Here is a 23180-nt window from a genome sequence, read left to right as displayed (position 1 = left end):
TACCAAATGGGAGAATAAAGCAAGGATGGCGATGGTTTCATAACTCTATAATGTGCACATGGTAAATACTGAATGTCCCATGATGCACCGCAACAGTTGAAGCCAGGGCACAGCATCAAAGAATTCATTTTAATCTGCATCGCTCGTGAACAATGGTGTGATGCAGAAGATCTAACTGTATTCAAGCTGCAGTGATGTTACTGTGGAGTGGAAGAGTAGAAGTCACGGCAACGCCAGCAGCTACTGACCAATCCTGAGGAATAACAAACGCTTTCTTCTGCTCCATTCTCTGACTCACAATTCTGCAGGAAGTTAGCGGGCTTTTTCTGATCACAAGGTCGCATCTATAATTAGCCCTTGATCGATGACATCAGAGCTCCGGTCTTGTAACATGAGAAGCAGTGGAGCGACACAAAGGAGCACAAGAAGGTTAGAGTTGAGCTGCAAACATGAGAGACGTGGGTTCTCTTTTTAGAGTTCTGCTTTCCTGCTGCCTCTCAGGAGGATAGATGTCACCTATGACACGGCACACCACCACCCCCACTGTCTACCTCTGCTCTTAATCCACTCCATCACAGGCCCAGGTGGAAAGCTCACTATTTGCTAAGAAGCATCATGATCTTACTCAGTGAGTTGAGGCACCAGGTGCCACTTAATATTAAATAGAAATAAATCTCAGCAACATGAATGAAACATAGATGGAATACATTACAATAACTGGGCAAGAAATACGTGCAATTCAGTAGCCGAGAAATGTGGAATTAAAAAAAAAAAAATCCTATAGTCACTATTGAAAATCTACTTTTTTAATAGTTAAGCAGAAAAGCCAGCGACACCAGATCATTCAACACAAGCGTATTACCACTTTTATTATCTGTATCACATTGTAAACTATCAAATAGTAGGAAGTACAGGTTTGATTTCACACAGTTCAACCTCTTCAAACCACAATACAACAATGTTAGTAGTTTTTCTTTCAGAAACATTGTTTAAATGTGAGTCACAAATCTGTACACTACAGGCTGGAAGTGAAAGTGTCTGGTATAATTCATATTTAGAGTCTAAAAGGCTCATACGTACTGTAAAAACCCAGCGGTTGGTCTCTGCTGCGCTGCAGATATGCGACACTGTGCTGCTAATTAAAGCGCTGCCCTGTGAAAGGCACTGACGGGGTTTTGTGCACATTGTTTTTCTGTCAGTATTTTCACTTCCTTCACCATCCACTGAAAACACATTTGTCTTGTACTTGGTTAAAGGCACCGTCGACACCATTTCATTTTTGGCTTCTCTTACGAAAACTGCGGCTCCACAACTCAATTTAAACTTTGTGAATACAAATGTATGTCATGTGATAACATCGCAATATGTAATAAGTTCTGCCATCACGAGGTCGCAACTGTAATTACAGGTTATTACACAAATTAAGATGCACAACTTTCAACATGTTGCAATGCTATCACACAAGCTCTTCAAGTTTGCAAGTTGAAATCAAATTTCATGCGTCATATGAAGTTAATTTCTGCAAATTCTTGTCCAAATTTTATGTTAACTAGACAGAAATTCCAGCAACAACATCCTCGTAAGTTGTTCAGGCGAGTTTTTTAATCATAAAATTGTAGCAGTGCGGCTTCGTCTCAACAGTCGACAGATCAGAAGCATTTTGCAAACAATACTGGCTGTGGCGATTTAAAAGTGCAACGAGTTCTCTCTCCAGAGAAAAGACTCGACCTCTGGAAAAGTAGATGCATGCAGGCAGCAGGGCGCTCAGATTAGCCACCACCGCCTTCATATGCTCTAGAATACCAACAGAATTACCGGCCTAAATCGAATTTAAGGTCGGACTGTGAGTCACTTTTAAAAGATTCAGGGAGGAATGTCTTGTGAGCTTGTGAGGGCGAACCTAGCCAGAGTTCATGAAGAACTCCAGTGAAATACCCAAGTAAAGTAACTGCAGCACATCACTGTAAAATCCTGACCCCCAAAGAGGCTCTCCAGGACACTAAAATAATGGTCTGCACCAGCATATTGATCATATATCAACCTGAAAGTTAGAGTGTAACTCACACCTGTACCTCCAAAAAAAAGGAACTGTTGTTGAAGCTCACTTCTCAAACTGGAAACTGACAAAAAGGAAAATACTTTTTTAGCAACACTGACGTTAAAATTAGTAGTTTCATACATCCCAGAGCAGTTTTTCATGTCAGGCGATCAATAATCATTCTCCACACGTGTTTAAATAATATTTACATGATAACTCACTGCAGTATTTACAGGCGGCACTTCAGCTTTAAATTCAGTAGTCGCAGTCTTCTAAAAGAGTGTTTTTATTCACAAGGAAAAGTTAGAGTTCTGAGTGGAGTCCTGCTGGTCATCTGATTCAGGGGAGGTGGCTCTGACTGGGGGGTGGACAGGATAGCGCGGGGGTGTTGGTGGGGGGAAGGATGGGGACTGGAGGATGTCGACGTAGTGCTGGCTGGGTTTCATCTCCCTCTGAAGCACCTTCCTCAGCAGAGGCTTCAGGAGCCCCACCGTCAGTCGACCACTCTGGGGATCCGGGAAGGGAGTGGTGGAGCTTGACGCAGAAAAAGATGTAGGGGGCGCCGTGACTGGGGTGGGCAAGTCTTTCAAGATTAAATTCAAAAGTGTGGTGACGGTCATGTCCTCGGGGCAAAGGGTCCACAAAAGGTCCAGGTAGGGGTCCAAATCTCGATGCTGAGTCACCTCGCAGAGCAGACTGGTGAAAATGTCCTTGTTCAGAAACGGGCTCTGTTTGCAGAACCTCTGTGCCATCTGAATGACCCGCTCCCACTGCTGCCTCCTGATCAGGATCCTCAGAGCCTCGAGGATGGCGACCGGCCGCCCGCTGGTCATCATCACCTCCACTTCCAGGTCCCGGTGCTGGTCCGGGTCGTGGCTGTTCAGGACACGAAGGGTTCGTTTGTAGAGCGGCACCTTGTTCTCCGTGGCCTCGTCTCCTCTGGTACCACTCATGCTCCAAGAGGAGGAGACCAAGCTGAGGCCCAGAGAGGCCGAACCCTGCTGCTGCTGCTGAGCCAGCTCCAGGAACTGGGGAAGCCAGGTTGGCTGGAAGTGGAGGACTGAGCAGCAGAGGAGCTCAAACACCGGCATGACGGAGGGCAAGGTGAGGTGCGAACACTTAGCATCGTGATAGGAGTGTTTCGGTCCTCCGTTGGTGAGTGGGGTGAAAAGCGAGGGGGCAGAGGTCCCAGTGGGACTTAAGACAGTTTTCCAGACGTCCGCCGAGGCTCGGGTGGACAACACCCCCTCTCCATTGTAGTGTAGCTGCAGCGCCCGCTGGGCTGCCCTCCACGCTTGGCAAGGAAAGCCACTGAATATGGAGTTGAGGTACTGAAGATTGTCTTTGTCCATTTCCGACACGGACAGCAGCCTCATCACCTCCTTCTCCACCAGAGTCTCACACACGGCCTCCACCTCCGTCTCACCCCCCCTCACTAACGTCCTTTTGACCTCCTCTAGAGACACAAGGGCCTTCAGCTCGGCCTCTAGTGAGCACTGAAGCTTGTCGTGTCTGTCGTTGATTCCGCTACTTCCATTGAGGACCGGCTCTGCCGTCGAGCCCAGATTGAGGTAAAGTCTGAGGATACTGGCTAAAGATATGGGGGCCTGGAATCTGCCTCCTCGCTTGAGAGCCTCCACTGTCAGCTGCGTGCTGCTGAGGCTCCTCTGCTGATAGTATTTGCAGGCTTCCTCAAAAACCGCCTCCACCAAGAGAGCACCAGGGTGGAGGTGCTCCACAGGCGACTTCGTCTTTGAGTCTCTGCTGTCAGCATCTCGCTGCGCGACGACGTACAGGCCAGTCTCTGACAGGAAGTGAGGCGTCCGACACGCAGACTGGTTGGTAAACAGTGCGCCTTGCTTCAGCAGGAGAACTCTCCCCAGCTCTCTGCCGCAGTTCAAGTCAATAAGGAGCAGAAGGTCACATACAGCTAGAGCCAGCGTGTCCTCGAACACAGCAAGGCTACTGTGTTCTAACGTGCAATGTTCTGGAAGCTTATGCACCTGTCGCAGCGTCCCATCCTTCTGCAGGTGACACACCCACCCGGTGCTGAGCAGAAGCAGCAGCTCTCCACACGGCAGAGAAGCATAGCCGCGTATATCCGGCGGGTTGATTGCTGATAAATATCCCAAACAGTCCAGTACCAACTTCTGAAAGTCTGATTCTTTACCCCAGACTTTCTTCAGCGGGACATTCCGACCCGTGGTGCTGATCCGAAAGAAGTCTTGATGCGGGTACCAAGTGAGAAAACACCTGGAGATGCTGAGCTGGGGCTTGGCGGCAGCCTCCGGAAGAAGATGCACACACTCGCCGCTGCTGATCACAGTGAATCTGGGGTTGTTGTGCAGTGTGACCTTCACCCCTCCGAGAGTGACAGCCCCCTCGTGGATGCCAAACTCCCGTCGACAAACACAGTATCTTAGCTTGGTGGTGGTGGAGCCTTCTGAGGGGGGTCTCTCCTCACACCAGATGATGAGATCAGAGCAGACGCAGACAGACAGGAGCCGGGCTCTGGGACTGTTGCACAGCTCCCACGTCTGTAAAAGGGACCAGCCACCTTGACACTCCTGGAACCTCCAGAACTCCGCTTTCCCACTTTCATACACCACAAGCACCACATACTTCTGACTGTCGCTGTTCAGATATAACACATCCACAACGGCCTGACCTCGCGTCACGCACAGATTCTTCTGCTGGTGGACCGGCTGGGCTCGTTCATACTTGTCAAAAGTCACAAGACCGACCTCAGGCTCGCAGACGTGAATGTGACGTCCATCTGGGCTCGAGCGAACTCTGGACAGGCAGCTTTGAAGCTTGAGCGTCTCTGACAGCTGTTCGCCGCCGCTATAGTCTCCAAAATCTGTCAGTCGCTCCAAAACGAACAGCGACATGATCGAAGCTCCGCAGCCTGTTTCCAAATCAGACGTCGGACTCCGCAGCGGCGAACTGAGCGGCTCCCGGTCTGGTCCTCGGAGCTCCGACAAGCCGCGAATCACCTTCAGACATCCTCCTCAACCGCAAGTACTGAGTCCGCGGAAGAAAGCAGAGCCGAACAGTGAGCTGACAGTCCCATCCGGACCATGGAAAGGCAGAAGACGGAGACACACACTAGAGTGGTTCCGATGCTAAGCTAGCTCTCCTGACATCACGGGACCACTAATTTCCGGATACCAGGGTTCATTTGCATAAAAGGCGTGGCCATTAAAGAGCAAAGATCGTCTATGGATAAAGCCACGCTGCTTTGCAAGTGTTTTCTGGTTTTCTGGCAACGTTTCTATCACTGTTTATCCACGGTGTGTCTGCCATTTGAAACGAAAACAGGTGAGTACTCCTTACAGCGATCCACCGACAACCTTCGTTGTCAACTTTCAATATAAAAAAAACTATATAGAACTATTGTTGGCTTTATTGTCGTCTGACTATGTAGGACAATTATATATATATATATATATATATATATATATATATATATATATATATATATATATATATATATATATATATATATATATATATATATATATATATATATATATATGCCCAATTCCAAACCATCAAAATTATATTTACATTTTTAATGTCAACCATCATCAATTTATATGAAAAAAAGCGATGTATTCAGTTTAAATTAAAAATATTCACTTTCATTGGGGGATTGTCTACTACTACCTGACTCTATTCAGGACAGTTTCACTTAGAAATACTTCGAAATACCTTCTTGGCACCTTAATTGTTTCTCTAAACATCATGTTCTTGCATACAATTAGTTTTTCCAGGCCCCTCACAACGCTCCAGATTCTAAAATATCAATGCACTATTAGTTTCTTAATTCTCATCATCAGCACGGACATGTTTGCACAGCACTCAAGTGTGCGTGACCTTTGATAACCTTTGACCTTCCCATTATCAATACACTGCTTGGAACAATAGTAAAATGTCTGTGTTGAACACAAGTCTAGAGACACAGGCTTGCAGGAGCTCAGCTGTCTTGGCAGGAGAGTGAAAACTGTTCAGTCCCTGTCAGGTTCAGCACCAGGCTGCCACCCACTCGTGCGCAAGTCAGTCCACAACTTTTCGCTCTTAGACAGATTCGCCCTGCATTCCACAGCTCACTCGTGCATGAATGCTCTTGAAAAAGGCATTTCTTCTGAACATACCTGTACAACCTCCTTTGTGAACTCGATGTTCGGTTTGAATTTGAGATACTTAACCACGGGCTTATATTTAAACATAATACAAACATGAGCCAAGTGGTTAATGCAAATGAGACCCAAAATCCTTGCAGTCATGTTTTGTCAGTTTGTTTTAGTTTTAGTTAAACAGTAGCTTGAAGTATCAATTTTTTATTTGATCAATTTCAGTTTCTGCTTCTGGTCACAGCTCTTCCCTGAAAGGACGAGTTTGGAGTTTCTGGCTTTTAGTCGGCTGTTGTCATTGAAAACATTTCACCAATGAGCAGTTGCAAGACAGTGACAGTACGTGAGAAAATCAAGTATTAGTATCCAGAGAGGTTCATTGTAACTTCATAGTGGTAGTGGTCTGAACGAAGCATTCAGCTGTAATTCTCCATCAATGAATGAATAAATGAACATCTATCAACTACATCTGTAGATTCAACTCTCTCTTCTCATGCAGCACTCACTCTTCTTGGCCCTTTTACCCAAGAAGAAGATTAAATCTAGGGAATTTGATGCTTGATAAAATAGATGCAATTACCCAGTCGGCTTGTGATACCAATAATGTAGTTAGACACAACACAAGACTCAAGTTGGATAATGTTTATCACATGTTTTACCGACACATTTCTCCGACCAGTGAAAAAGAAAGAGACGAACATTGAAAAATCCGTTTGGTGAGTCATGACCTGATTCAATTACCATCTTCCACCACTGGAAGTCGCTGTCGACCTTCGCGTGAGTACATTTATTTGGCCAAGTACATTTATTTAACAATGAAAACGTCTCCGAACCATAATTCCTCGGTTGGACGCGGAATCACAGGACTTCTTTTAGTTGAGTCTTCTCTAAAATCTCATGATGTTTATTATTTCTTTATTGCATTTGTGCAGTCTACGCAGAAAACGTGTCACTAGGTGGATTTCTCGCTTTTATTTGCTTCTTTTTTGAGGCTAGAAACCATAATAATATGTTCTTTTAGTAATAATTTCCTTGAATTTTATTCCCTATACTATCCTCTAGCGGTCGCTATTCAATCATAGTAACATAAACATTTGTTCGGCTCGAAATGATTATTTGTTTTTGGATCATTCTTATGGTCCAACACTCACTATCTGACCAACCTGAAGAGAGAGTTGGTTTTCATTTATCATTTGTGGCTGTGTCTGTGTGTGTGCTTGTGCGTATCTCCCTTGTAAAATACAATGATGCTGTCAAGGTGGTTTGGCTTGTGTTCACCCTATTTGGTGTGTGTGTACGTGTGTGCGTGTGTGTGAAGATAAAGTGCTTGCCTGCAGTGTGAGAGGGCTGCAGACGTTCTCTTTTTGAGTTATATGGAGCAGGAAAGAAAACCAGTGGCTGATGCATTTTGTTGTGAGCAGGTGAGATACTCTCCCCCAGGGTAGACAACTTTTAATCTGATTTCAACTGGTATACCGCTGTTGTATTTCAATACTGCAGCATAATCCGGACTTTTACAGGATATTTTCTGCCCATTGCCTTTTCCATTAATAAGTTTGGAAGCCTTCCATTGCAGTTTTTATCACTGCACTGGTGCATGGAGGTTCACTAAAGGTTTTCATATTTTTCACAAGCTACCGACGACATGAGCTCTCGTGGCTGAACTCACTCCCAACACCTTCATGTGATTTGAGGCTCAACAGGAAATATATTAACAGTCTTTCATACTATCTATCTATCTATCTATCTATCTATGTATCTGTCTGTCTGTCTGTCTGCCTGCCTGTCTATCTGTCTGTCTATCTATCTATCTATCTGTCTGTCTGTCTGTCTGTCTGTCTCTCTGTCTGTCTGTCTGTCTATCTATCTATCTATCTGTCTGTCTGTCTGTCTGTCTGTCTGTCTGTCTGTCTATCTATCTATCTATCTATCTATCTATCTATCTATCTATCTATCTATCTATCTGTCTGTCAGTCTGTCTTTCTTCTGTCTGTCTTTCTTCTGTCTGTCTGTCTATCTATCTATCTATCTATCTATCTATCTGTCTATCTATCTATCTATCTATCCAGTATATGTATATAGTATATGAATACAGTATGTTTATCCTACTTTATGGGGACCAATACTTGACAAAACACTTATGACAGGACCATTTGTTCAGACCTCACACAATTAAGTCTGAATTTGAGGATGAAGACTTAATAATATAATAATAACTGGGTCATTTTATGTTTGGTTCAGAGTCCTGGTTAAGGTTAGAGATGTGTTTTGGATGGTTAGGTTTATAGGGAGAGAGGCTGAGGAAAGCATTATGGCAATTAGAGGTCCTCACAGAGATAGGAATACATATGTTTGTGTATTTATATATGTCTTCCTTTCTTTCTTCCTCCTGAATTAGATTCTTTTAATAAGTGATGCTCGTTTTAACAGTATTTTTTGTCCCTCAAAATAAGAATATTGAAGAAAGTACGTTGTAATTAATTGTGTTTTGCATGTGTTAACCAGAGTTCTGTTCCAAGATGCAGCTTTTATTTAAGTTTCTTTTTCTTCTTTTCTCTTTAGAGACTGTCCAAGAAGGATCCAGATTCATGTGCTGAGCTTTGCTTTTTGTGCGTCAGTCCGAATCACAATTGTGAAGGAGCCTACTTATTTGTGCTCGCATTCACCTACAGGTGAGAGCTGTCATGAACTTTGAATTTCAGATAAACTGTTGACTGCAACCGTACCATAGACAGGTGAAAGAAAATAGAAAAATAAATGGATTGATTTGACTCCATGGACGTGACTTTAAAAATGACAGATCCCCACCCCTTGTTTCTAGGTACCAAAACTTTTGCTCAACGGCATGAGGGAGAATTTAGTCTGACACTGTTGATGCCCGAGGCGCCTGATGATATAGTCAGTACTCAGAGAAGAGATTAGCTGTTCATTAGAAAGATAAATAGACATGGGGGAGCAGCAGCGGGAGGAGAGCAGCTGAAACCTTCAACTCAAATGACTAACAAGCTGGATGAGCCTCTCACAGTCCACAGGGAGATGGGATTGGGCCATGACTTTAAAATAATGAACAAAGTTGGCGCGAGATGCTCTCGGAATTGGGATAAGAAGCTAAATCGAACGGGTTTTCAGATGAACTGATGATGAGAAGGTCAGCGAGCTGTGGCTGGATGAACCCTCGCTCCGTCTCATTGGCTGGTTAGATAACAGGCCATTTAAAAGGGCATCATATTTAGATTCTCAGCATGAAGATGCAGCTGGAGGAATAAATATCATCAGCCCTCCCATCACGTTCTTAATCGCGTTCATTGCCCTTGACTTCTGCCCTGGAGTCCTCAGCGCCACATGGACCTCTCTCAGTGCAGTTCTGCGTCTCGCTTGTTTCTTGTTCACTTCTACTTCTTGTTGATAGTGTGATACCACGTGTGGCCACAGGCAGGCGCTATTGACTTTGCATATTTAAAATAAAGGGGGTTACTTAGAGACGCCAGAAGCTATTGCTCCTGCTCCTCTATGCTTCCGGCTGGTCAAGCTGGAGGTCCGGAGGATTTGCAGTGAGTCTCCTCATGGTCCCATGGCTTCTGCTCTCCTCCTCCCGCACCAGCGCCTTTGTCTTCCTCGCCTTTTTTAGAAATGGATCAGGTGAGTCACCCTGGGTGCTTTGCAGCTCCAGGTTTACTCACCGCCTGAGCTCAAAGAAAACGATTCACCTCAGCAGCCTGCTTGATTCCCTCTTCATCACACCTCGCCGGTGCTTTATTCATCAGTCTGGAATGGCGTGGAAGTTTCCCTCCCCAGCTCAGCCCCCGGAGCCCCATTGCTGTGTAGATAAGCCCTCTGATAGTGCTCCATCCCTTTGTGTCCAAAAATATCAAAGCGACTTGTGTCACTGTGTTTGATCACGCAGGGTTCAGCTAATATCGACGGAAGCCGGAGTTCGCACCGGCAGATAATAAAATCACAGCGGCACAACAAGAGGTGAGTGTGTGGACAAGTGCGAGCGGCTTCATGCTGGTTTCCTCTCAGGTTCCCTCCACTCGTGCGGCTGAGAATGCACAGACGAACAGTGTGACGCAGACCTCAGATGGAGCTGTAAAAATGTTCTGTCTTGCCAAGTCATTAGAGCTCATTGTTTGTGTGTGTTTTCTAAATGCCAGTATGTTGTTGTCTCTTGCTGGTGGCTCGGAGAGGAATCTACAACATCTGCTGCCTCTAATCTCTGTTTTCCCAACTGCTGTTGTCCTCACACGTCTCCTCCTTCCCCGGGCACGAGCAACGAAACATCATGCGACGACATGAAATGGACCATCACCACTTACCATACATTTACTAACATGATGACTCAACTCACTGGCCTCGATACGGCCATTAGCTTGACTAAGATTAGCCCAGGAGATCTGCGCCTGCAGTGGTCTACACCTTCATGTCTCCTTAGGTTGATGCTTCTCACAAGCGAGATGATAGAGATTATTTACTGCTTTATAGAAATGTTGTCAACGTCACACAAATGCGCCAGCTGTGATGCTAATGTGCGTTAGCAATACTAGCAAAAAGGTGATGGGAACTTCATCCATGAATCTTTGCTCCAAAACAACAAAAGCAAAGACGATTTTTCATGATTTTTCATCATCAAACTTTCATGCACCACAAAGAAAGTATATATGCAGTATATATACAGCAGAAATGATTGTTTTCAGAGGCCACCAGATGGCACTGGAAAATAGTTCATCACCCCTGCAACACTGTTTCACGATACCTCACCCACCCATTGTTAGTTGAAACTGCTTAAGACATGGCTGAGTGGAGGAGATTGGTCGTCCAGGAGGCACTCATGGAAGAACCAGGTGTCTTGCCTGCTGTAAGCCTAAGCCGGCTGTTGGTGAACGTCTCACTGGCAGGTGGACCACGTCTCTTTCCAGGAGCTTTCTGTGGGGCGGGAAATTTGGGCCTCTGTGTTTAGGTCGCTGCCCCCTCAACCTGAGCTTGTACAAGTGTAGAGTGACTCATTTGACTTATGGATTAAACCTTTCATCATTATCAGTCAGCAGAGTGGTGTGCAGACATGCTGCTCAGATGAACTGAAGGATAAACCATTACATTTTGGGCTCCAGACATTTCCATCTGTGGAAACAGACTGTTGTGTGTGTGTAACTTGACTGACTGGGAGGAAGGATGTAGTCCAGCTCTGGTTTAGATGTATCGCTATGGTTTGTGTAACGTAACAGACGCAATGCAATGTCAAGTCCATGTAAAGTCACGTCAAAGGAAGAGGGGTGCTGAAATGAAGATGACCGTCTGCGTTAAAAAGACGATTCATGCCTCACCTGCAGCCTCCTGTTGCAGGTCAGATTCTACACTTCACAGATCCTGGCTGGGCCCAGCAACAAATTTAGAAGCGAGCCACGCAGTTTCGCCTCACGATCAGCCGTTGGGAGTCTCAGACTGACGTCCCATAGCCTGTGGGGCTCCGCTGCTGATATGAATTCAGGGCCCTCTTTGGCTCTTATCTAACACAAGACGTCCTGTTTGTACATGGCTGCATACCGGGTGACAAAAAAGCAAGTTATGCAACTGTAACACGGTGCTGCTTCCGTAAGTGTCCGACTCAGGGATGAGTCATCTCAGTGCAAGGTGATCTCGAACTATCATGGATCTGGAGCTGCGTTTTTATTTTTACATTTCTCTGCAGGAGTAAGAGAAGAGACTTTTACTCTCTAATAAATCTTCAACGTTTACGGTCTGTACAATAATAATAAATATCATAATTATTATTATACAGAAGTCAAAATATGACTTGGGTACAGTGCGTGTTGACGTGGCCCTTGAGAAGTAGGAATAAAACTGATCATAAAAAATATTTCCAACAGCTGAAAAGCATAAATGTGCTTTGTGTACTAGTATTAGTGTTTTATTTATTTATTTATTATTACGTTATAAGAGGACAAGGAACAATTGTTTGTGTGTTTAGTCATATCTATATTAGTGAGGTCCAATTTGGGGGAAAACACAAGAGGGCTTCAGTTTGGTTCAGAGTCCTGGTTAAGGTTTGTTTTGGATGGTTAGGTTGAGGGTGGGAGGCTGGCGAAAGCATCATGGCAATGAGAGGTCCTCACAGAGATATGGACACCAACATAAGTGTGTGTGCATGCAAATTTATAGCTATACTTGTGGGGACCAATTCTTGGAAACACACCTTCTTGTGGGGACCTTTTGGTATTCAAGGCTATTTACACAAGGTTAAGTCTCATTTTGAGGATGAAGACTTCAAAATAACTGGGTCATTATAAATGGTTTTAAGTTTGGTTTAGGCCCTGGTTAAGGTTAGCCATTTGTTTTGGATGGTTCGGGTGTTTCAGTTGTTGTTGTTAGTTGTTATTTTAAAGACCTATTTTTCTGATCTCAGAAAAAGAGTATTCCCTGCGGCTCGTTGAAACTCATTAAAACAAATAAATAATATAAATGTATGATATAAATAACCCCAACCCTAATAAAATGTCCAAAAAATAAAATGTTCCATGTACAATATTTATTTGAAGAAAAAATGAAGTAAATGTCAATAAAATTGAGTTATACAGAATAAAATATACTTTTTTTTTTTTTTTTTGTTACAATTTTGTGATTTTGTGTGTGTCTGTATATATATATATGTATATACATATATATATGTATATATATATACAGACACACACACACACACACACACACACACACACACACACACACACACACATATACTGTATGTGTGTATATATGTATTTTTACCCCATAATATGAAGATTCTTTTTCTTGATTCCTCCTACATTTGACCGCATGGTGCCTCAAAACCGTCACAGTATGTGAGGTGGCTCCTTAAGGAAGTTTGTCCTAAGTGCCCTGTGTTTCAGTGGCAGTGGATCCTTGTATTTTGGCAAAACCAGGGAATGACTGACTAACTTCACATTTTAACACACTCTGCTTATCCCAGAGTGCATTTCCCAGAGACGGGGAGGATCGCTAGACTGCAGGCGAGCAGCTTGTGATGGCTCTGTTTCTATACTTGGGATGAGGGAGAAAGCAAAGCTGTATCTTGAGGAGAAAAAGCTGCAGGAGATCTTGTCTGGCGTCGCAGTGATTGTGCTGGGATGTAGCCTCACCTAGATTGAAGTCCGATGGGTGGAGTTTAAATGAAGATATACGGTCATGTGCTCGATAAAGGGAACATCCACATACTGAACTATTTCCCCACAGTTAGTGAATGTAAAATATTTTCTGCTGATATGAACTTGCCACTCTGGGGTATTCCACAAAGGTCCATTGCTTTTCATGTCGAATGATGTCGAGACAGAGAGAAGTTGCTTGAGCATAACTTGCGGAAAATAAGCTCAATTGAGTGAGTCATTTGCTGTGTGGCTGCATCTCACGAGGAAATGACTCTGACACTGCCGGCCTTTTCCTGATAAATGAGGTCCCACGGTAGAAGGCCTGCAACATTACACTGCACGTTTATTATGAGCTTAGTAACCACAGGCCACACCGGCGAGGAAGTGCTCTATCACCAACTTGTTAGACCACTGCGAGACCTGGGAGAAGGAAAACCCTCCGATATGATATCGTGGATCCAAAGAAGTTTTTCATCTGAACAGCGCTCTTCTAATTGGAGGAAGAAGGGGCTCATGAGGGAGACCCGTAACACGTAACGATTTCCTTGTGTGGAGCCGGGAAAGCAGCATCAGGCCTGGACAGGTTTGGGGTCAGGGGAGGAAAGATAGGACTTATCTGAGGTGGCTATCCTGAGGCCCATTTGAGAGAACCTTAAATCAATGTCTAATTCCGGCAATCTGTCTTTGTCTGGTCATGTGGAAGCTCCAGATCTTCTCACAGCCGGTGGAGACTTCAGCGGCTGGACACTCCTTCCTTTATGTTGATGCCATTCTCCTCAGGGATTTCTCGTATTTAGAAGGCAGAGCGACCGGAAATGCATTTGAAAAAGGTTTGCATTTTGATTATGCTAATTCCACTTTATCTCTGAGTCGCATGAAAGAATTGATACCCGTCTCAGAGGAACGTACCTGGAGCTCTTCAAAGCTCTGGCTTTTGTGGCTCTAATTATAATGCTGCGCCGCATCTGAGCTAAGACAGTAACAGAAAGAGCTTATGGAGGTTTGTGGCAATAATTATAGTGCATTTCATGACTTCAGCCAACTCGTTCTGGAACTAACATCCATAAAAAATGGACAATTCAGGGCCCTCATGACCTTCAGCTGTTCTGCTCTGATCCTCCTCCAGATGGCCAAGCTTCTCAACCTACAGTGAAGTGGCAGGAACTTGTTAAGAAACACAAAACGCCACCTTATTGTATACAGTTCTTAGGTCTTCATCACGCCAGAATGGAGGAAGCTTACATCATCATGCGTGAGATCTAAAACCGTGAAACCATCAAATCCCTGTCTAGAGATTCCTCCATAAATACATGAATGGTACCAAAACCCAACAGAGTCCAACCCATCGCAGGAAACAGGTTTGACTCCAGGGCTGCAGCGATTAGTCGGCAACAAAAATTTGGTCTCCGTCAAAATCCTTCACTGAAGACCAGATTTTATTGGCTTCAGACCCCAAACCTTCTGCATGTATTGTTGATAAGCAGGTTGTAAATGCGGGTTCTGCTGAGTTTCAACACACATTAGCGTCGCTAAAGTTTGGATAGTTTGAGATTTACTGAAGCTTACTGCCGAATGATTATCTTTCTAGCGGGCTCAGATTTGTTCTCTGTATTACCACCTAATGAGTCAGAAGGAGGAAATAACCAGCATTTTTCAGCAGCTGATCTTGACTCACCGAGGCTCTCGCGTCGAGCCTCGCTAATTATTTTCGCTTAAGACAAAAGAACATCTAAGCTTTTCCTACCAAAATCGATGAGTGGCATCAATTCATTTCCATGCGTATCTTTCTCCTTTGCTTACTCTCCTGTCACTGCCCCTCCGTATCCCCCATCACGTCTATTAGACCTCAGCATCCCATCGATAGCAGGAGACTTCACCTCTGCGGCCATAAAAGTGATTCACTCAACAAGGCCGGCCGCTGCAGAAGGACGGCTCAAGACCAGCTAAAGAAGCGGCTACATTTGTTCCCCTTCAGTGCACAGCGATTATATTTCAAATGAATAACAGCTGCCTTTAAATTCCTAACGCTTTCTAAAGTTGCTGTTTAATCACGATGCACAGCAGCAGCGCAGTATTGTTTAGAATAATATGACTTATACTAGTGACTGATGTTTTCTGCTGCCTGTTAAAACAAGGGTATGTCGCCTGGTGTCAAACTCATGGCCTCGGGGCCAAATATGGCCAGCTATGTCATTTTATACGGCCTGAATAGCGTCTCCTGCACTTGTCGATAGTGCGGCTAGTGTTGACACCTTTTTTGCAAGTGCAAATTAGAAAAGGGTCTGGAATCTTCCAAAAACTGGACTGAAAGGACTATAAATAATGATGTGGAAACAGATGGTGCTCCGAACTGATGGTAAAAGACTGCATGAAAATATTTTGATGTATATCGTTGAGTAATTTATTGAGTGATATTCATATATAATCACATCAATCCCAAATGATTAACTTACTTATGAGTAACACAATGATATCATGGCAAGTGAATACTTCAAAGTTCCACTGGATGATGATGATGATGGTAATGATACAAAGTGATCTTAAAAGACTGTTTCTCCATGTGGGCAAATCCCTTGAGACCAGCGGTTCTTAACCTTTTTGATCTCGGGGCCCGCCTTTTCCTGAGCAAATGAGTCTGGGGCCAGGTGCAAGTCATGCCCAAAAAATAGCCTTAATGCAAATTGGAAAGACGTCATGAATAAAATTCTGAATAAAATTAATATCATAAAACAACATCAAAATATCATAAAATACATATTTTTTCATGAATAAACTCTGAAGAAGAAGTCAGAACTGGCTTCTGGGAATATCCACTTCTGAGGACGATGGTTACATATAGGTAACCTTCCGTTCCATTGCGGTTCATTCAAATTTGGAATTTGGGAGGAAACTAGAATGCACCATGGCAACATGTCTGGCTGAGTTGCCTGAAGCGAGAATCAAAACTTTCTTTATGTGATGTTCCTGCAACTGAGTAACGATGAGCACTAGTAGAAAAATGTACGTATTTCCACTTGATTATGGGGGATAATAAAATATAATAGGTACATAAAAGTCTGGAGGTGCCTCCTGTTATTTTTGGGATAAGTGAGACTCAAAGAAAAAAACTGACAGCAGCATAACAGAAGAGGATCAGAGTAATTTAGAACTATGTTTCACTCACCCTCGCCTAAGTAAAAGTTACTCTATTTCTTAGGTTAAATAAAGAAGGAAAGCATGAAAAAATGAATCGTGGTCTCAAATAAATGGCAAAGGAATTAAACATTAGATTTTCAACCTGATGACAAAACATTTCTTTACTGATAGGTATGACTACACACAATGAATGTTTTAATATGACCAGAGGAGCCCAGTAAAATTCCCAGATGTTTTACCAAAGTGCAACTGGAAAATCTTGTTGACGTTGTCAGAGAAAAGCGTTACCTTCCTGAGAACACGTGTGCAGCGCAGCACAGAAACTGGCAAACTTCAGAGATGTCGGTCACAGATGAGTAGTCGCATCTAAACCTGCCTTCCCTTTTTTTTTTGTTGCACAGCATAGTCGTGCATCATTCCTAAATAGTTTCTTTTGAAGCCAGGATTTGGACATAAGGGACGGCGCCGCGTTGGTGGATTTACAGCTGTTGATCCTGTTTTATGTTGGCGCAGTCGGAGGGAGGCGAGCTGGTGTCTGAGGTGTAAATGAGGTTGTAGATCAGGGAGAGTGCCAACCTCAGATGGCACTTGCCTGATGAATGGATTACGGTGCCTCATTCCAAAAAAGCCTCAGGCAAATAAACCACCGTGTGTTTGTGACAGGACGGCAGGTGCCACGACAATTTCATTTTTCTGCCAAAAAAAACAGGACAGTCTTGAAACTTACAGGGTGGACTCTTTTGAATAAATAATGAAGCGCTTTTATTACCTGTCTTTGTAGACAGACATCACATCTTTTGCTGTCAAAAAATGTCTCGTGTTTAAAGGTCTCATGTTTAGAATCCATTTCTGTTTTGATGTGTTGTTCTGACCCTCTATGACTGTTGCTGGAGCATGATAGTAAGATAACAGGTCTACAGATTGTCGGTCCGACTGTTAAAGATGTTCAATATTTAAGTAGTCAATATTTAATATTCAAGTGGACTTCTTCATCCCCAGCGAGGTCACACAAACCAAAGAACATGGCTCTCACTCTCTGACCGAAATGGTCCTGTTCGTGAGTGAAGGAAGGACGAAGATGGCGATCTGTGAACAAAACGTCAACACATGCTCACTCACTATGGCCTCACATGTTCAAGTACACGTTTGGATCCAGCCTTGCTGTTGAAGTTACCCTTCTCTGTAACCTGTTGACGCATAGCCAGCACAAAATTGTTTCCTCTCCCATGTGACAATGAAGTCACAATGAAGTGATGATGACAGTATATCGAGCTCCTCATACGGCTGGAAATAGACCGACCTGATGCCTGAGGTGGTTATTTGGTTTTCAATGGGAGGATTTCGGACAGTTGTTAAATAAATTTAAGAAACCGGCAACACAGCGGCCACAATAAAAGAGAACCTGATTTGTAATTCCAGATGACTCAGTCAGTATTTTAATAACAAAGAGCGCCACAAAACCAATATTCCGCCGCCTCCCTTCAGATCCTCAGACTTTAATTTAACAGTCACATTCATCACGTCGGCGTAAATCATACACCGCCTCCTCTCGTCACCGTCGCCTTCACTTTATTCAAACAGTTTCGATGAGCTGAGTTTCTTTGTGTGTCACAGGTCGGAGAACACGACTTGGTTCTATGATGATAAAGTCTTTTCAATAACACGACAAATGGGCTGGTAATAAAGGATGTCACTTCAGCAGTGATGGATGATGTTTGCATGAGAGCCAGGACGGCAGCAGATGCTGCGATTAGGCAAATGCACGCGCAGACACACACTATAAGCTTCCATGCCATCAGCAAGTCGAGGAGTAAACAGCGAACTTGGAATTGAGAAAACAAAATCTGGACTCTGAGGAGCTTCTTCGGCTGTTGTGGTGAAGACGTGGTCTCAGATGATCGTCTCCGCAGCTTCAGCCTCATGTTGAGCGACGTCGAGTCTGGGTTCACTTCATTTGCATCTGGATTTTGAGGTTGAAGTGTGTTAAGCTCTTTGGTTGCCCGAGTAAAGCCAGATAAACAAACTTCAGATGGAAAGTGGAGCACCACTGTTGTCGTTCTCACTGTCACTTTGGGTTAAATAATAAACCACATCACAACAAACAAATTGTCTCTGATGATCTAGTGTGACTGTTTCAACTCTCGCACTGAGAGCGACTTCACAGAGATACAGATAATAACTGTCATCTGCTACGTGTCACAGGAGACGGCAGTTTCTTTTTCAACAGGGTCATGAGATGAGGTGTCATGAAACAGTAGTGCAGTGGTGTCCACTAGATGGTGCTCTTGGTTTATAAAGAATCAGAGGTTCCATTTAATTCTTTTTTGAGTCAAAGAATACTCAGCAGACAGTGCCATCTAGTGGCCTCTGAAAACCAAGACACTGTTTAATGAAACCTCATCAAGGCACTGTTTTTAGTATGAATATGGAGTCACTCTTAGCGGGCCATGTGAGCGGGTTCAGCCACTGACTGGTGGCCTCAGTCGGGACGGTCTGTGAGCGGTGTGTGTGTGTCTGCAATACTTTTTTGACCTTCACCGGCGCAGAGATTCCAGGATAATGGAAGAAGCTCTGGCTCTGATTGTGCAATTACTTGGTCTGTCAATCAGTATTACCCAATGAATATTTGGATTTCCTCATTAACCTTCGATAAATGATAGATGGGTCGTTCAGTGAAACCTTTCTCAACCATTTCATGAGCTGTTTTTAAAAAGTGTCCAAGTGTAAGTTATCCACTTCAAAATCATTTTCTAACACAGACGTGATGGGTTCAGTCCATTTTAAATAAAAATATTCTGAATTTATGAGGATGATGTCTGCCTGTCCCGTATGGAGCTAGAACAGGGACAGCTTACATTGGCATTGGAAAAAAAATATTGGCTGAAAAACAGAATATAAGCATTGAAAAAAACCCACCGCTTCCCACTCCCGGATCATGCCCCCTTCCCGCCCTCTACGCTAAAACATCGGCAGCTAAAGAGAACTCGAAAGACGAACATTGGCATTGAAAAAAAATATATTGGCTGAAAAAAAGAATATAGGCATTGAAAATTGAATATTGGCTGAAATATTTTCGTATTGAGGTAGAAAACTAGACTAAAAATAAGAATATATTTCTATATTTATTTTGTCAGCCTATATTCTTTATTTCAGCCATTATTTTTTTTTCAAAGTCAATGTTCATCTTTTGAGTTTTCTTCAGGTGGCACTGTTTTAGCCCCATAGTCGCTGAATACTTAGTTCTGGCCATTTCTTTGATATCACAGGACACTGATGACATCACTCATACTTGGGTCACAACAAAATTATAAGGCATTTATGCCTGAGGTTAAAAAAAATACATCATGAATTTTAACTTCTTTACAAAAATTGACCCAGATGACAGGAATTTAAACCCTTAACTTACTAAAGCAGCACCCGTGTCAGAAGAGTGTCCTGCTGGTTGATCATTGGCTCCCAACATTTTAGTGGAACGTTGCGCTGTACATTGTTAATTCTTCAGCTGCAGAGGTGATAATGTGATTATGTTCAATACATGAAAGTTCAGAGAGCGTCTCAGAGGAGAAAGGTTTTAGGATGACTGACAGTCTAAGCCAAACATTTGTTCAGAATGAAGAAGAGGCCTCATGTGTCTCTGTTTCCTAAAGCGTTTTATGATTCAGCACTCTGTAACTGCGCAGAGCAGATAATGTTTATGCTGAGCGGATTTGCACCGGCAGGTTTCAGCGTCTTTTGTGGCGAAGTGTTTGACTGTGAGCCGACGCCATCGGCGGAGCCGAGTAAACATGGGCGCCGGTCCAAGCGCCTTATTAGCTGTTGAAACTGGAACTGAAGGATTAGCCGGCTGGCTAAGCTTTTATCTCAGCAGATAAATTATTGCACTGACCCAAGGTACTGTGAACCTCCGCAGTCCTCACCAGTGAGCAAGTCCCATCAGAGAGCATTTATATGTTGGATCTCCATCGCTAAAGCTTCCTTTATTCTCCAGCAGTCGCACTTGAGGGAGACGTTTTTCTCCTCTGATTCATTTGGCATGTTACATCAGCATCTTTTTCTTTCGGCAAGATCATGACTAAAACACTCAGATCTGCATGTCACCACAAGATGTAATTTTATTTAGCTACAGTGTGTGGCGCTCTATATTTTGCGAATGGAAGCGCGACCTTTCGAGTTTATCACGAGGTGGTGCTCGACCAATTACGTGTTGGCATGTGTCGCAGGCCAGACTCATTAGTTTATGCTGGGACAATGACTCACTGCGGCGACAGTATAGATAACACATTAACACGTCTGACCATTGAGGTTTGCGCCCTTAAGGTGTCAGCTTTGCTTGATTTGTTTCACTGAGCCTCCCTTTAAAGATTCGGGCCGGAGGTTATATCTTGACAAGATATTGACTTGTGCATTTACGGAAAATATGTCTTGGTCTCACAGACACTTTTGGTCTTTTTTCAAAGCCTCCCGGCCGCTCTTTAATGCACGACTCGAATTTTAACGCTTAAAGAAACCCCTCTTCAGCCCTCAAAATATGACCTTGGCTTTTAGTGAGTAAAAAAACCCACACATATATCTTCACTGATGAACAGAACAATGGTTTTATAGCTTAGAAAACCACCAGTCATGGTTGTCAATCAGTGTTTTGACGGATTTTTAAAGCAGAACTGCAACAAAAAAACTGAAATCTATCATGTTTCAAGAAATGTAAACAAGCCTTTTAAATAAGTATTTATGAGGTTGTGAAGACACTGCAGCAGCTTCTCATTGCACTGAGAAGCAAGTCTTGTCTTCACATTGGACGATGGCTGGAAGGACATCTGAAGTCTTCCCAAATGAATCCTACCACCGAGGGACATGCTGCTAAGCAATGAACCCAGCAGAGACCCGACGTGATGATCCCCAGAGGACAGGAGGATAGCAACAACACAGGGTCTCAATACTTCCCCATATGCCGGAGCAAGCCTTCTCTTCTGAAAGCTGAGGAGCTAATTGTGAAGCTCCGGGCCAAAGTAATCCATGATCTTCTGGGACTACGATGCCGAAGACGAATGAAAATCTTTAAATCTATACATACGCTTGCGGACGCTTCCTGCCTTCCATTCTACTGGGAATGACACTGTTCCCAGGCTCCCTTTGGCGAAGACACTGTTCATCCAGATGGCACATCACACTGAAATGACTTAGAAAGACAAAGTGAAGAAAGCTTGAACATCATTCAGGATCGCTGGTTTGAACCAGACATGAGGCTCTAGTTGAATGAAATGACATTCTCTGTCCCTCAAAAACGTCAGGTGATGTCGCTCATCCATACGAGCGTAGATCATTATCAAACTTCACTTCAGAGCAGCTTGTCTGGCGGCTCCCAGCTCTCCAGAATTTGAGGTATAGACTGAGTTGCTTGACAGACACACACAAACATGCACATCCCTGCAACGTACAGAATCTCAATTGGACTGGCAAGCTGTCCGCCGCACTTCACTCTTGAAACCACCTGTCAGTGCTGCAGCCTCCCCACCTGCTGCTATCAGTACACTCAGGTGCTCACACACTCCTACACACTCCCATGCAGTCGCACACTACATCATATTGCTTTAGAATCTGTAAGATACCTTGAGTGTGGAGCACACCGTCCTCCTCCCTGTTATCCGTGTGAGTGACTGTGAGGCGTCTAATCGATGCCTCTCTGCCGCTCCCCCTGCACATATTAGGCAGTCAGTTGGCCGGGCTGATCCCTATAGAGTTTAGTCGTACAGAGATATCCGACCTTATCATTTGAATTTATTCATAGAGAGCCACTTCTGCTATCTATCATCATATCAACCGGACTGTCACGCACCTGAATGTGTGAAATGAGAAGTCTCCGCTATCTCTGGATCTGTATCATCCCCCACACAAGTGCATGCGTGTATCGGTGTGTTCCAGCGCTCAGATGAGACTCAGATAGCAGGACAAGCCCGGGGAGCTTCTGCATCAATATACAGGGAGATAACAAGTTCAATGAGGACTGCTTTTGTATCGCACTTGTAAACTGCTGCTCGCAACCACACTGGTCTGTATCTTTGTGTGGTGAAATTGAGAGGTGACGTTTTTAGGGCATTACATGCAAAGAAGAGAAGAAAAAAAAAGTTTTCACCGAGTAAGTTTTGAGCAAAACATTTATTATAAAAACATTTTTTTTATAGCCAAAAATTTATTTTAAAACCAGAGAAACTGACAATGTGTTTTATATTCAATTATTTATTTATTTAATATATGTCGCTATTTTAATACATTAAAACACACATAGAAAGAGAAAAAAGGTTTAACATTTGCATAGTGGAGAAAAACATATACAGGACTGTTGATGGGCAGAGGCGAACTAGCATCGCAGTCAGCAGCAGCAACAGCAACACTAATGGTGCATGTTTTTTTTTATAGCATAAGAAATAATTCTGCTGATCTGGACCTCAGAGATGAAGCTGAAGTTACCGGAGCACATCGCCACCTCTGCACTCCTGCCAGACATGAGCTCAATACGTCCAAGCAAATAAGGCTCTTCAAAATCCCTCAGGAAGAACGGAGTGAGGAGAACTTTATCGTACGGCGTGCTGCAAGCTTATGGTGGACTGCAGTGAGCTCCTTGGTGTCCTGGAGTACCAGAAACGGAGAGCCACCAAGACCATCAGCAGAGCCTCTCAGAAGGTTTCCAGGTGGTGAGTCAGTGCAGCATAGACACCCACTGTTGGGTCTCCTACTTTT

General features: G+C 43.8%; 1 protein-coding gene and 1 long non-coding RNA gene across 2 annotated transcripts; one reads left to right on the top strand and one right to left on the bottom strand.

Moving 5' to 3' along the window:
- Positions 1-2308: 2308 nt before the first annotated feature.
- LOC128764820 (BLOC-2 complex member HPS6) lies at positions 2309-5198 on the bottom strand. The gene has a single exon (XM_053875010.1). It carries the CDS (start codon positions 4927-4929, stop codon positions 2329-2331), a length of 2601 nt encoding a protein of 866 aa, XP_053730985.1. The 5' UTR covers positions 4930-5198; the 3' UTR covers positions 2309-2328.
- Positions 5199-8713: 3515 nt separating this feature from the next.
- LOC128765314 (uncharacterized) lies at positions 8714-22952 on the top strand. The gene is made up of 3 exons (XR_008415852.1): positions 8714-8846; positions 10079-10149; positions 22860-22952. It is a non-coding gene; the product is annotated as an uncharacterized LOC128765314 (long non-coding RNA).
- Positions 22953-23180: the final 228 nt, after the last annotated feature.

Source organism: Synchiropus splendidus, chromosome 9 (assembly GCF_027744825.2).
Source record: "Synchiropus splendidus isolate RoL2022-P1 chromosome 9, RoL_Sspl_1.0, whole genome shotgun sequence".
Taxonomy (NCBI): Eukaryota; Metazoa; Chordata; class Actinopteri; order Syngnathiformes; family Callionymidae; genus Synchiropus; species Synchiropus splendidus.
The sequence above is the reverse complement of the archived record's forward strand: the minus strand, read 5'-3'. Positions and strand labels throughout refer to the sequence as shown.